At 43.1% G+C, this 14,355-nt stretch overlaps 1 protein-coding gene across 3 annotated transcripts in view; it reads left to right on the forward strand.

The window, feature by feature from the left end:
- EPHA5 (EPH receptor A5) overlaps positions 1 to 14,355 on the forward strand; it is a 191,782-nt gene that overhangs the window by 161,514 nt on the left and 15,913 nt on the right. For all 3 annotated transcript variants that reach the window (XM_085058448.1, XM_085058449.1, XM_085058450.1), the window contains 6 exons: positions 1,290 to 1,357; positions 2,727 to 2,852; positions 3,872 to 4,057; positions 8,347 to 8,408; positions 9,210 to 9,419; positions 11,229 to 11,378. In XM_085058448.1, the coding sequence (XP_084914574.1) occupies positions 1,290 to 1,357; positions 2,727 to 2,852; positions 3,872 to 4,057; positions 8,347 to 8,408; positions 9,210 to 9,419; positions 11,229 to 11,378 (802 nt within the window). The remainder of the gene's footprint in view (positions 1 to 1,289; positions 1,358 to 2,726; positions 2,853 to 3,871; positions 4,058 to 8,346; positions 8,409 to 9,209; positions 9,420 to 11,228; positions 11,379 to 14,355) is intronic.

Genomic DNA, 14,355 nt, shown 5'->3' on the forward strand with positions numbered 1-14,355 from the left:
TGCCCCTAGCTCAAAAATCACAGAAGCAATGGAAAAGAAGACTCCAAGTTTCTCAACTCTTAGTGGCTTCTGAGTAGCCTGAGGCTTTCTTTGAGGTGTGCCAGCTAGTGATTCCACTGCATGCTGGCTGGCTTGCAGGTGTCTGTTCCAGGTTTTTCATTCTACCAAGCAGTGTCCTTCAGTGTCATGTTCATGTGGTTTGCTGTAAGGATGATCCAGTTCCTCTACCCAGTTATGTTATCAGGTCCTTGGAAAGATGGGCATATACATGTGCATTCTACATACCTCATCCCGTATTTTTAAATGTGTGTGTGTTTATAGCAATTCTTGCCTATGCAGTTATCCTGGGGCTTCCTGTGTGGTTGTCCAAGTGAAGCAGATCTCAGAAATGCCACCAAAGCAGACAGATAATGCTAATGCAAAACTATCACCTAGAAAACCGATGAGAAGAATGAAGCTGAGTCAAGGAAGGGCAGCCAAAATCTAGTAGGAGGATGCCCTGAGGGAGATGCAACTTCCTTATGACTGTGGTTGCAACTCCGTGGTAGGATTCAGCACTATCCTTGCGCCATCTGGTGCAAAGGTGGGAGCAGGATAGGTCAGGCAGCTTGCCTTCTTCCGTATTTATTCCGCTGGGCAGAGGGGATTCCATGAATGGCAGCTCCCCTGTGGAAAGACAGGAGATGTGCACAAAACTGTGCAGAGCCAACAATATGGAGGAGAACCCTGAAGGCAGCGAGGCAGCAGGTTTTGGTTTGTTTTGTTTAAAGCCATTATTTTGCATGTGTATAAGGTGTTAATGTTTACACAAGACCATTTTCTAAAATACCATAATTTAAAGTTCTGGGCAAATGCACAGTGGAAGAAGGGGAGCATGTAAGACATACAACACAGTGCCTGCAAAAGCTCTGCAGTCCAGGAGATTTTGTTTCTGCAATTCCAATATTCCATCCCATTCCCCTTCCATTGTCCTTCCTGTTCCTGCTTTCTTTTCTTCTTAATAATAGCTGAGTTACATGTCAGGTAGAGTGGAGTTGTTCAGAAGCATCTGTGGGATTTGGAAACACAAGTCCAATTGAAAATCCACGGGCCTTGAGCCCTGAATCCCGTTAGGGAAATTGCAAGTAGTTTGATGAGCTAAAACTGGGACAGCAGCAATAGAGCCGCTAGAGAGGTTGGGTTTGTCACTGCTCTGGGTTTCTGTGCGTTGTGTGATTTGAAGTAGAGAATGGAGTTCTGCCATACCAGAGGCAAAAATACTCTTCTGTTGTGTTTATTTTTTTTTCCAGGCGATGTGGCTATAGCAAGGCTAAACAAGATCCAGAAGAAGAAAAGATGCATTTTCATAATGGCCACAGTGAGTAAAGAGCAGACATATATATATATTTTGGCTGTCTGTGGTAATGAGAAATACAACTGAGAGGTGCTTTTCTGGAACAAAAAAATCTGGTTTTGCTGGTAATTCACAAAAGAATTGTTTGTGCAGTAGGTCCCCACCTGCCCCTGCTGCAAGCCCCATGGAGAACTGAACATTTGAACAGTCCTTATATGTGCTGAGCTATTCACACTTGTATGTCTGCAGCAGATCTTCCTAGTAAACTGTTTTGGTTTGTTCCTCTGTCTTTGCTGTGTGAACCAAAATGTTATTAATATTTCCTGGTCAGCACATAATAACTCAACATTTTTGTGGTCTGGAAGCAACAGTCCAAAAATACACTTTTGAAACCCTTGCTTCACCCCAGCTGGCTGGGAGGACCAAGCCCACTGCTACTCTTCGGCTTGGGTGCCTCTGCAGAGGTGTGAGGAATAACACCTACTTCGTGCACCTAGGAAGCTTTCAGAAATGCTGTGTAAATGCCCTTGTATTGGAAACCCCTCTGCGGTGATGCTAGAAAGTAAATCTTGTGGTTGCTATCAGTCCTTCTTTCATCAAGAGCTGTGGGATCTGGGGATGGGTAACAGTGAGGTGCCTTTTGGGGTGGAAAAGGCAAACACATCATGAGTGAAAGTCAAATTTCCATTAGTGCTATGTAATGAAGGCAGCAGGAAGCAAATCAATTAAGAGCCACAGTGTAATGTAGCTGTCTCATTAGACTGATGAGCAATTCTTCTTGTGAGTAGCCTTAATGATTGTCAAAACAAACTTATAATATGGATAATGAAAATACTTTTTCCTCTCTCAAATCCTGGAGAAAAAGCCAGCTATTGATTATATTTATACTGATACAACCCACAGGCTTTGCACTGCAAATATGCAGTTCTTTTAAATCTCAGTAACTCTGTCTGAAATAGTGTGGGCGATTGATTAGCTGATGTGTGACTAGTAGGGCATAATTTATTTCAGCTCTCCATCAACCCCCATCCATCCAGCTTGCTTTGCAAGTTATTCCTGTAACATTTTGCTTTTTGTACTTTTCCTCCTGGTGTACCCTTTCTAGTTCCAGAAAGAAAGATCCTATTCTACCAGACACCGTACCAACCCAGGACAGAGCACCAAAAGGGATTTTTAGCTGCACGTCATTCCAGCTGAGCACTATTGTGTTTTTCTAAATATGATGAAGTTGCACATATGTCACATATAAACTAAATGTCATTTTTCAGGAACGATGCTCATTGTCACCATAGAAATAAATTTCCAGCAGAGCAGAGTGCAAGGGAAAGGAGTGTGTACTACCCATTTTCTGTGATGTCATGTCCCATTAAATGTGCTTAATTTGTGTTTGCAGTTAAGCTGCCTGGAGTAAGGACTTACATTGATCCCCACACCTACGAGGACCCTAATCAAGCTGTCCACGAGTTTGCTAAGGAAATTGAAGCTTCATGCATAACCATTGAAAGAGTTATCGGAGCTGGTATGGAAATGCATTTCATGACCTTTAGCAACGTGAGGGGTTGGCTTTCTTAACATGAGAGATCTGGGAATGGCCATGAAATACTTGAGCTGTTAGGTACTCTGCAATGAAGGTGATCATGTTCCAAGTGAAGTTTAGGACAGACCTGTCATTGTCTACAGTTTTGAAATTCAGGAACTGAACTGAAAATGTCAGAAAATGGTCACATTTGGACCAAGCTGAGCTATTTCAGTGGATGCTAAGGAAAAGGAGTCACTTAATTTTCATATTCTTTTTACCATTTTAACCTTTTTTTCCCCCCACATTAAGGTCAGTCTTGAAGCAAAAACTAAGAATAAGAAGTCACCTGGGACATTAAAAAAAAGGACAAACCAAAGTCCAAAGCTTTAAAATTCCTTGGTTAAAAGAAGAAACTCCCATTTTGTTTTCAGTAAAGCTGTTTGTTTGCATCAACCTTAGGAGTATTTTCTATCCTCTCAAAATGTGGATTTGGATGTAATTTACTATTCACCAGAAAAAAAATCCATTTAGGTTACTTTTTGAAAAAGGTAGTAATAAAATTGTAAAGGGTTTATAGTCTATAAAAATATATGTTACTGTGAAAGGCTGACAGCATTCCATCTCTGTAACTTACCAAAGGAAGATTAAGAAGCAAGTGGTTTGAGTTTTACAGCTATCCACACAAGGAGGATGGTATAGGATGTGACAGGACTCTTTCATACAGTAGACAAAAATATGAAATTTTTAAAAAGCCCAATGGGATATAAAGCATAGCTCTTTAAATATAGGAAAATTACATTTTTATTCCCAGTCTTCTTGTATTTATGAATTACTTGGCTTGTGGTGCATTGGCTATTTGAGAGGGTCATCACTGTGATGTTCAGCAATCCATATCCATGAATGCAGGGCAGCCCTTTATGTTTTTCATCAGCCGAGGCTGAGCTGCATCTGTAGACAGAGGCATATCATGTGTTCCCTTGATGTGGTGTGATCCCATTCTTCCTGATTTTTCTCTGAAGGGGAGTTTGGGGAAGTCTGCAGTGGGCGGCTGAAGCTGCAGGGAAAGCGTGAGTTTCCAGTGGCTATCAAAACCCTGAAGGTGGGCTACACAGAGAAACAGAGAAGAGATTTCTTGGGAGAAGCTAGCATCATGGGGCAGTTTGACCACCCCAACATCATCCACCTGGAAGGTGTTGTCACAAAAAGTAAGTACAACTTGCTGTGGATAATCTCTATGAACTCATTTGATGGGAGAGGTGATTAAGGAAGACTTGGGTTATGCCTGTTCTGAGTGCACTTTACAGAGCCATTCCACCAAAAAAGTAAACACCCCTTGCCTGAAGCATCACACTTGATAGGTGCAGCCAGAAACAGGTTCCTTAACACTGTAAAGGGGGTTTGTGCCCAAAGGGTTTTGGTGTTCTTCCAGCCAGAACGGATAGATAATAACTAAAATGATAAAAAACAGCAGCTGCCTCTGGAGGGATTGCGTCACTTAGGCATAATATGCATGGGCTAAGAGGAAACGCTTCTTCAAAGGCCCAAAATCAAATGAGACAGAAATGGAAGGTGGTTTTGGCCAGTCTCATGCAGTCTGTGGGTGATGGAGACAGCAGTAAGCCTGCAATGTCTGAATGCCAGTGGAATGTGCTGCTTGATTCCTGCCTTGCAGGTGGTTCAGCAGCTCATACCACCTGCAAAATGCAAGAATGTTTTGAACGCAGCAACGCCAGGCCAGACACTAAGTTTTCCAAGCAGGTTTGCTTCTTATTTCTGCTTTTATTTGTTTCTTTTTGAAACCACATCATCCTCAGGGTGAACAAAGATGTGCCAGGTAATAGGAAGCGATTTCCCTGGAAGGGACATGAGGAAGATTTGCTTCCAAAAGTCTAGGAGGAAGGGGAACCCACCCCACAGCCCCTGATGATTCCCAGCCATCGAATTTTGAGAAACTACTGAAGCAAAGCTAGCAGGAGGGTAGTACTGAGCTTAGTGATCACTCCCATGGTGTGCAAGCAAGAGCAGAAGGTAGCTGAAGTTTTGCTTCCCTGAAGCAGGGAAGTAGAACGGGACTGTAGGTGAAGATGACAGGAGTGTGTAAAACCTCAATTAAAGCAAGCTCCCTCTGGGATCTGCTAGAGATGCCCCTGATAATAGTTGCCCATGGTGCTGACATATGGGAGGGACTGAGGGCATCCCAGCATGAGAGTTACTGAGGTTACTGCTCAGTTAGCAAAACAGCCTTCTGTAACTTTTCCAGCCCAATTCTTCTCCAAATTACTGTATGCTCCAAACATAAGGGCAGGGGAAGAGATAGCACACACCAAATGTGCCCAGCAGAAGACTGTGGGTGCTGTGCTGAGGCCATAGAAAATGTGTAAAGCTGTTGCTAGTCATCCATTTTAAAGCCTTGGAGGATCTGCATTATTTGCATCAAGGATTTTTTTTGTGGAAAATAAATACTCCTTTATTTTAAGGTGTATTTTAAGTGAAGAAGCACCGGCCTCACAGGCGTGAATGGCTGTCTCCCCTCTTGTCTTCATGTTTGGCAATGTCAGAGCTTGCTTAGCTGCTGCTGTTCAGGTGGTGGTGTTTGGGGCCATGTGGCTGCTCTCAGTACCATTTGTCATTCCTCAGAGGAAGTGTCTCCAACATTAGTTCTTTTTCAGAGCTGCAATAGACAAGGTACAGAGGCTCTAGCTGTTTGTCCTTGTAACCTCCACAAAATCAATGCTGTTTTGTAATCAACATCCTTTTCTTGAATTTTTCCTTGAAATTGCATTTCCTAAAACTTTTGAAAATTTTAAAAAATAACCAAAATAGATTTCTCCCAAAAATTTAATAAGTATCAAAATATCTCAGGGACACCTTGTGTAACCCTTAATATATAAGGGCTCCAATTTATAGCCCTGCAGGGATGTGGAATATTGGGCAGGGAACAAATGATGATTGTACATCCATGAAAGCTGTTACTGGCATGAGCTTGAATCTTTCTGCTGGCTGGAGGCTAAGGATGGTTGGAAATCCCAGTTTTAGTGAGAATATGCCTCCCTAGCAAGCTGCCTTTTATATAAAGTGGCTGTCTGCTCCAAAGGCTGTGGAAACACAGGGAACTCTGCTTCTAAATTGGACTTAGAGCAACTGAAGTTTGGATTCAGGAGGATATATGTACCGAGAGCTTCTCATTAGCTCAGTAAATGTTTGTTTACTGCATTCAGATTTTTTTCCAGAAGACATCTGTAGCATCTTCATAGCTTTTTCCTTTTCTTTTACATGGACCAAAACAACCTTTATGAATTGCAAAGTATTCTGATCTGTCAAAGCAGTTAACTTTTACCCTTCACTGTCTCAGTCACTGGCCTTTTGTAGAATCAGATCTTTAGGGTAAAATGTCTTTGCTGCATCATGATTTACTTCGGAAGTAAATTAAACTGAATTGGGCCCTTTTTAATTCTGAATGAGAATATCTGTGCAGGAGCTTCATATCATTTAACCAATATAGTTCAAATGCACACCTTAATTAATTTTGATTAATCATGTTCATTGTCCCTTTGCACACAAACCCTTAGCTATTTCTGCTTTACAGAGGTAGGGACAGTTTTCATTTGCATCCCATTTGGTTGCACTGATGGTGTACATGTTGCATTAATACATTGGCATGAGTGTCATTGACAGATATTTTACGACCATGTAATGCCAGCAGGAGGAAGCCCTGGTGACACAGAGAATCAGCCCAGCACTTCAGAAGGGCTGATGTTTACTTTTAATTTACTTTGTTGAAAGTTATCTATTTGTGTCCGTATTTCCATGCTCTTGGATATGGGGTTAATTTATTCCATGATTGCTGCCAACCTGCAGCAGTCAGATAATGAAACATAAGTGCCAGAAATCTTAGTTTTTTTTCTCTGATGGCATCCAAAGGCAGGAGCCTGGAGAAGGTCCCCCAGGGTGGTGGCGTGACAAAACACCATTCTCACTGCAATGCTGCCTTGAAGTGTCTTAAATAAGGGACCCCATGCTATAGCTGGGTGTTTAGCATTTAAAAACAATTTTTTTTAGCATCTGAGATACCTCTGCAGTTTTTTTCCCTGCAAAGCCACTCACATGTTTGCCAACAAATAGCAATGGCCCTCAGATCTCTCCTGCCTCTTACGTGCAGCCCATGTTGCGTGTAGACAGGTGGCTGTCATCCTTAAAGATGGGGCACATCATTTCATTTGGGATTCAGCAATATTTTTCATGGTCCCAAGGTGCATTTCCAATATGAAAAGTAATATTTTGGGCAAGCTTCAAGCTTGGGGCAACAGCTGTGATAGTAACTTAAATTGAAGCAGCACAGGTCCTTCATGCTGCAAAGGTAGTATTTGCACAGCAATGAGTATTTTGATTGACAAGTTCACAATTATCTTTGTTATGTACATAATTAAGCAGTAAATTAGGCAAAATAGTTAAGATAATCGAAAATGGGAATATTAAGATCTATCTAAATAGTAGGACATGTGCTGATTTTTAGTATTTACCTTCATGTGCATGTTATGACACGTGGCAGCTCTCGTTGATCATTTCTATGAAAGACATTTATAATGCACTTTACAAATAACTGACAGCTCCTCTTTTGTCTGTGCTTCATGCTGGCTAATGGAAATTGATTTAAATAAAAAATAATTTACATGTTCTTATAAGATTTCATTGAATTTACAAGGGCTGGAGCACACCACATTAATTATTGCTATGCCATTGTGGCAAGCTAGCGAGAAATTAGATATAAAAACTGAGCAAAAACTATATATAATTACCATTAAAATGACTCGGGCATGAAAATTAATCAAACAGATTTAGAAAAACATTATTATTCCTGTCAATAATAGGAGACCAGGTCTTTTGTTAAGAACTTTTACTTTGATTTCCACTTGCACTCGTTCCATACTCAAATAGCTTTTGTTCTACAGTGTAAATATTCCTTTTCACTTCCAGATGTGTTTACAAGGGTAGTCACAGGGAATTACTTGAATTACAAGGAATGCAATCCCATTCTTTCCTGGTGTTGGTTTTGGTGGCTCCCAAGCTCAAGCTTCAGATCATCCTTGTTGGTCTTGTTGGGCTCCTGTTGTTTCTTCAGGATGTTGAAGCTCGAGGGAAGGGTCCAAAGAGGTTGCTGTGGGCAGTTTGTCCTCTGCAAGCTTTCGGATTGATGGACACAGGAGCAAGGTTGCCTGGGTTCAGCTTGCAACCTCCACCTCAACCTTCAGCTCAACACTCTAGGGCTTGGTACCTTACCCATAATATGGTATTACTTTTTCATCCCCTCCTCCTCAGTTTTCCTACTTCTATATATATTCTAGGAACAACTCTTGTCACCCCTCTGGGACAGCAGTGTCCCAGTGTAGATTTACTGTTACATGGCTCTATATCCACATGTAGATGCACTATTAAAAGACTTTTTTATTGCTTTTGTTTTTAAAATAAATTCCTAACAAACTCATGTACTTTCCAGGCAAACCAGTAATGATAGTGACTGAGTACATGGAGAATGGCTCTCTGGATACATTTTTAAAGGTAATACTTAGATCCTTTTTCGAGGGGACCTGGGGACTTGGCTAAGGTTTGGGTTCTTTGTTGATGGTTAATATCAATGAAAATGTTTTCTGGGTGTTGGTGCTGTCTGGAGGCAGGAGTAGCTTAGTTGTCTCGTTGATCTACATTTACACAGCATCATGAAGGACCTGGTGCACGTAATGATACAAACTGGTAGGAATAAATTGGAGGGTATTACATATATTTTAAAAGGCAGTTGACTGTATAGAAGGTATTAACTTACCCTACAAACTGTGATGTGGTTCAAGAGTAGATCCATGCTGCAGCATAGCAAACCCCAGACTTGTCAGAGTTTTTCCATGAAATGTCAGAGCTAGAGAAGGGAGAGTGGGGGAAATGGTTAGAAATGTGATGTGGCAACGTGAGGAAGAGCCCCTATCCCCTCAAGTATTCATGAACCCCTACAGGTAGGATTTCCAGGCAAGTTGGCACCATTCAGTTGCCTGACTGAGAAACAGCCCAGCCCAGTGCCCTTATACACGTGTTCACTCCCAGTCACAGTCTCTCTATCAGTCACCAGTAGAAGCAGTTTGCTCCTTGATCTCAAGTTAAAAGAGCTACATTTCCTTAGCTTTGTCTCTAGAGATCCTAATCTAAACAGTGAAACTTAGAAAAGCTTCATGGTCAGAGCATGAGAGTAATGAATTACTAATTTTCCTGGTTTCCTTCCTTGGAGACTTGCCTTTGCATTTTTATTCATGCACATGCAATGCTGAGGGTGCAGAGGCTCTCAGCTCATCCAATGTCTCCCTCCTTCTGCAGAAGAATGATGGGCAGTTCACAGTCATCCAGCTGGTCGGGATGCTACGAGGCATTGCGTCAGGAATGAAGTACCTGTCTGACATGGGTTACGTGCACAGAGATCTGGCCGCCAGGAATATCCTAATCAACAGCAACTTGGTCTGCAAGGTGTCAGACTTTGGCCTCTCCAGAGTCCTAGAAGATGACCCTGAAGCAGCATACACAACCAGGGTGAGTTATGGAGATACCAAACTGATTGAGCTCAAGAAAAATGTATTTCTTGCTAGAATTGGGCATTCAGGCTTCCTAGCAAAAAGGTTTCTGTGATTCCAGAGCCTCTAAACTGTGCAAGAGGGTTTGATCAGGTGGTAACAGTAATTGTTTCCAGATTAATTTTGAAAGTGCCTTAAATTTATAGTGGGGATGGCCAAATAACACAGAGCTTAACTAATAACTTATAAGTTTAAGTTGGGTACACAAGTGAAATAGCAAACTTTGCAAAGTTGCCATGCTTCCACCTCTACTCTGTCCTCTTTGGTGAATACCAAAGAAAAGAAAGAGCAATTGCTTTGCTCAGGCACCCATCCAGTGATGTAAGCCATGGTCTTCTGAACAATTTGGCCCTTTTAAAACGTTGGTAAGTGTGTAATGAATGCCCATTGCGAATAGTGCACTTTGCCCTCAGCATTACCCTGTTGAGGGTAATTTCTCCCAACCCAAGAAGGAGGTTCTCCAGCTTCTCTTCACCTCGCTGCTCTGACCCTGCTCTGCCCAGATGGCTGTGGCAGTGAAGAGGAGGGGTGGGCAGGACCCAGCCTCAGCAGCACAGATTTGGAGAGAGCCTCCAGTATTAATGGCAGTGATTGGTACACCTTGTGTCTTATTACCGTATTTTTCCAAGGGTATTGTTTTGAGGATGATGGGAGCTGTCTTGAGTCATGTTCACAGTTCCTGTGGAGATCTTGGAAAGGGCTTTTAGCTTTTGTCAGTCACAGCCCCATGATGGGAGTCAGTGCACAGCTGGACTGGCACTTCCCTGCAGGCTGAAGGGCTCTTGGCCAGCCCTGCTGCGGCTCCCACGTGCTGCCATGTGCTAATTGGCTCTGCTGAGAATCAGGCCCTTCACTGAAGGCATGCACTTGATAAGCTTGTGAATAAGTAATTATTGGAAGAAGAGACTTGTAAAAAAGTTGCTTTGAAAATGTGTTCCGAATCCTGTCTTTTTCCAATAACAAACACTGTTGGGGGCAGGTCAGGGAGACCTTCCAATATTTAGCTCAACACTGAGAGGAAGGGACTTCACAGTAAAATATTTTTTGATATAAATCAAGGGAGACAACTCTTTAAACCCAATGAGAGAAGTATTCCTTAATCCAGACTCCCCTTTCCCTCCCCTTTTCCTTCTCAGAGTTGGTCTGAAGTTTGATTTCTAAAATGATAGAAAGGAGAAAAGGAAATAGCAAAGCACATTTGACAGCTGTAGCATCATTTTCAGTCCCACAGCAGAGGCCATGCTGGTCTTTGCACACACAGATTTCTGTGCCTGCCACACAGATCTCACTGCAGGACCAGGACTGCATTAAAAAAAAATTAAAAAAATAAAAAAGAAAAAAAAGGGAATTACTTCCGCAGCAATTTGCATGAAGCCCTCGTTAGATCAAAGTCTTCCTGAGCTTCAGAACTGTCTGTTCCTCCCCCGCTCGCTCTCAGAAATGGAGGAACTGTATTCCCTTACCAACCCGTGCAACATAATTGAGATGTTGATCCTATACATGTCCCAGCATTCAAACAACATTCAAACAACAAACCTTCAGGACAGCCAATTAGTAGGCAGCCTACAAATGCTTATGGGCTGAGATAATGTGGAAAGGGGCCCCATGCTGTCAAACAGATTTACTTTAAAATTCGATGTCTCTTTCCAGAGAGAAAATAACATCCCTTGGTGCTCTGAGAAGAGCTGTTTCAACTTTTTTTCACATGTTCTCTGCCCTCCTCTGCAATCTGTTTTTTGGGTTTTGTCTCCATTTCTTTTCCGTTTAGGGAGGGAAGATCCCCATTAGATGGACAGCGCCTGAAGCGATTGCCTTCCGCAAATTCACATCGGCCAGCGATGTCTGGAGCTACGGCATTGTAATGTGGGAGGTGATGTCCTACGGCGAGAGGCCTTACTGGGAGATGACAAACCAAGATGTAAGCACGTGCGAGAACTGCTGTGTGATGGGACTTAGATGGCTCAGCATTCATTCAGCAATCAGAGAGGCAGAATGGGGACACGAGGAGGAGAGCTGCTGTAAAAATGGCTTTGCTCCCCCACGCCAGACAGAAAAGATCCTTCCGTTTGATGCTCCTTTTTTTTTGCAGCAACCCAGAACAGGCTGTGCACAGAGGGAAATGTGTCTGCACAGAAGCAAGCCTGCTTCCCCCAGCAGACCGCTGGAGCTTCACTAATGGTGTTAGAGCTGGAGCCTGTCCCTCCTCTGCTTAATGACAAAGGCCTGCCAGGGGATAGATGCTGATAAACTGGCAGCATTTCAATTGTCTGTTCAAAACCCTGCTGCCACTTAAAGCAGAAACTCAAGAGAGTCATGGTAAGGGCTTTGTTTCCCGGCACAGAAGCTGGGCGATTTGATCTGGTGACAGCAATCCACAGAGCTGTGTCTTGGTTGTTCTTGCACTGCTGATCTCAAGAGAATAGTTTTGCTCCAGTTGTGAACATCCTGTAAGTCTGTGCTTACACAAGCTCTCATTAATTTGTGCAGCACCCTTTTAGTTGTGTCCCCTTGCTCCTGAGTTCCAGTGCCCCTGTGAGCCTCTGACCTCGAGGTCACCCTCTGAAGTATCTCCAAACAGGGAGATGCCTGGGAATACTGTCTCCCACCTGACTGCAGCTCCAGTCCCAGCCTCGGTAAGGATCTTTTGATCCTACTGCTGGGCTGTATTCTACCCTGAGCTCACCATCAACATCTGTCCTTGCCTAAGGCTAGAAAAATTTAAGCCTGGGGTAGCCAGATTTTCTAGGTCCTTCATTCCTCTTCACATCTCTGAGAACTATGATTTGTGAAGGTCTCTGAGAATGCCAGCTGGTTAGGAGGTCCAATTCACCATGAGGCATGTGGGGCAGCCCTGTTACCCGTGGAGATCCTGTAGCTGGATGGGTGTCCACCATGGGTTTCCTCTGGTCACAACACTTGGTGTTTCATCCTTTCTGCTTTCTTGAGCAGCGTTCCTAGTCCAGTGATTTTCTGCCATTACACTGGCAGCAAGGGCTCTGGCTGAGCATTCTGCTTTTCCTGCGTTTTGTTAGTGAGTCTTTGCCATCCCAGGATGTTACTACCTGTCATGCTGAGCTGCTGTCTCATCTCACTTTGAGTCCAGGCATGGAAACGAGCGGTACCTTTGAGACGGTCACGCCACATTTCTTGCCAGGGACCTGAGCGCATTGTTTGGCATGAATGCCCCACTGCTCCTGCATTGCTGAGGCTGTCACATTTGCAGAAAGTTCAGTAAAGCAGCATGTACCTACACAGGGATTTATCTTAATCAAATACGGGGACTGGCTTCCCTAGTCTGTGCAGAGAATGCAGGAGTTGAGAGCCAAGCTTTTTCGCTCACACTGAGCGCTGTAACTATCTTTAATGCTGATGCACTGGCATAGCACAGATGTTGTTCAGTAAATGCCAGGCTAAGATTGAAACTGGTGCCAGTGAAGTAATGCTCTTTGGCCAGGGGAGTCCCTTGTCTGGACCATAACACATGAGCATCCACACTTTGCAGAACTGTTCAAAAAAGCCCAAATGCCTCCAGGTTCTGTGGGGCATGGGGTGAATTTCACACTTGCCTGCTGGGAAAGCAGAAGTTAAAGGACTGATGAGATGTTTATGAGCACCAGTTCTTGCTCAGGCTTTGCTTGTGTAACCTCTGTGTTACTTGCCTCTGCCCTTTGTGCAGAAGGCAAGTGCCTGGATGGTGGTGGCGTAGGAGCTTAATTCAGTGCTGTGGCATGCTTCTCGTGCAATTCTTCCTCCTTCATCTCCTGAAGGCCTCCTTTCCATCTTTCCTCCTCAGCTTGGATTGACAGAAGAGTCAGTGATGTTAGATACAGCTTTGCCTTTTGTGCAGAGGAGCAAGGGGTCGCATAAATTTTGGACTCTGTTGCACAAGACTTTCTTGTTGCATGGCTTGTAATTAAAGCACATCATTTGCGAGCACAATTGATGTTGAGCAAAATTATTCTCACCGAGATACAGATGGCTTGCTTTGAAGGAGGTGCAGTGCAATAAGGCAGGCAATGTTATAAGGCTACAAAGCACATTTTTAAATCATGCTGGTTTCTGGATGGCCCTCTAAAAATATGCTTTGGCTTGACCACAAGATAAGGCTTTGATGGAGGAATTGTTGAGAGGAGTATTGTGGCCTGTGTTGCACAGGTTGCTAAGCTAAATGATCAACAGTGGTTGATTTTTAGTGTTCAGTCTGGCAAATCTGTGAAAACACAGCTGAGTGTTGTTTTGGTTTACTTGAATAGACTATCCCAAATTGTCCTGTCATAAACATCCAGTTTAGTCACCCCAATCCATAACTGAATAGCGCTTGCTCAGAAGAGGGAGAGAGACAAAAATGCCTCCTTAGGTGCAAATCCCAGATCTTCAAATCTTACAAATCAGTGCACACCAATGAATGGAGCAGCAAATGTCCCATTTTCTTATTTTCTAAGACCTGTGGTGGCTACAAGTGACTCAGTCTTTGTTGTTTCGGTTTTTTGCTCCTCTTACTGCTAAACCCCTGAAGGCACCTTCAGATGCAAGAGTGTATTTCAGCATCCCAGCTCCTCACAGTATTCTGATACCATTTACATTGTATCACCGGGACGAATGACATCCTGTAAATTGAGTTAACACTATTGATTGTGATGTTACTGCCAGGAATATCCAGCACGCGTAACCCTCTTGCAGATATAGTTCAGATATTCTGATCTGGTGCCAGATGGTCTGCTCCCCGTCTTGCTACTATTTTCTTTCTGCTACAGTTGGAGGATGATCCATTATTGTTATAAATGCAGACATGGACAGAGCAAATAACATTCTCATGGCTGTGCCAAACTGAAGTTTTTTCTTTATAGGACAGCTGCAAATTTGGAATCAGACACCAGCTGAAAAGCATGGTATGA

This window comes from Lichenostomus cassidix, chromosome 4 (genome assembly GCF_008360975.1).
Source record: "Lichenostomus cassidix isolate B80296 chromosome 4, HeHo_3.0, whole genome shotgun sequence".
NCBI classification, from domain to species: Eukaryota; Metazoa; Chordata; class Aves; order Passeriformes; family Meliphagidae; genus Lichenostomus; species Lichenostomus cassidix.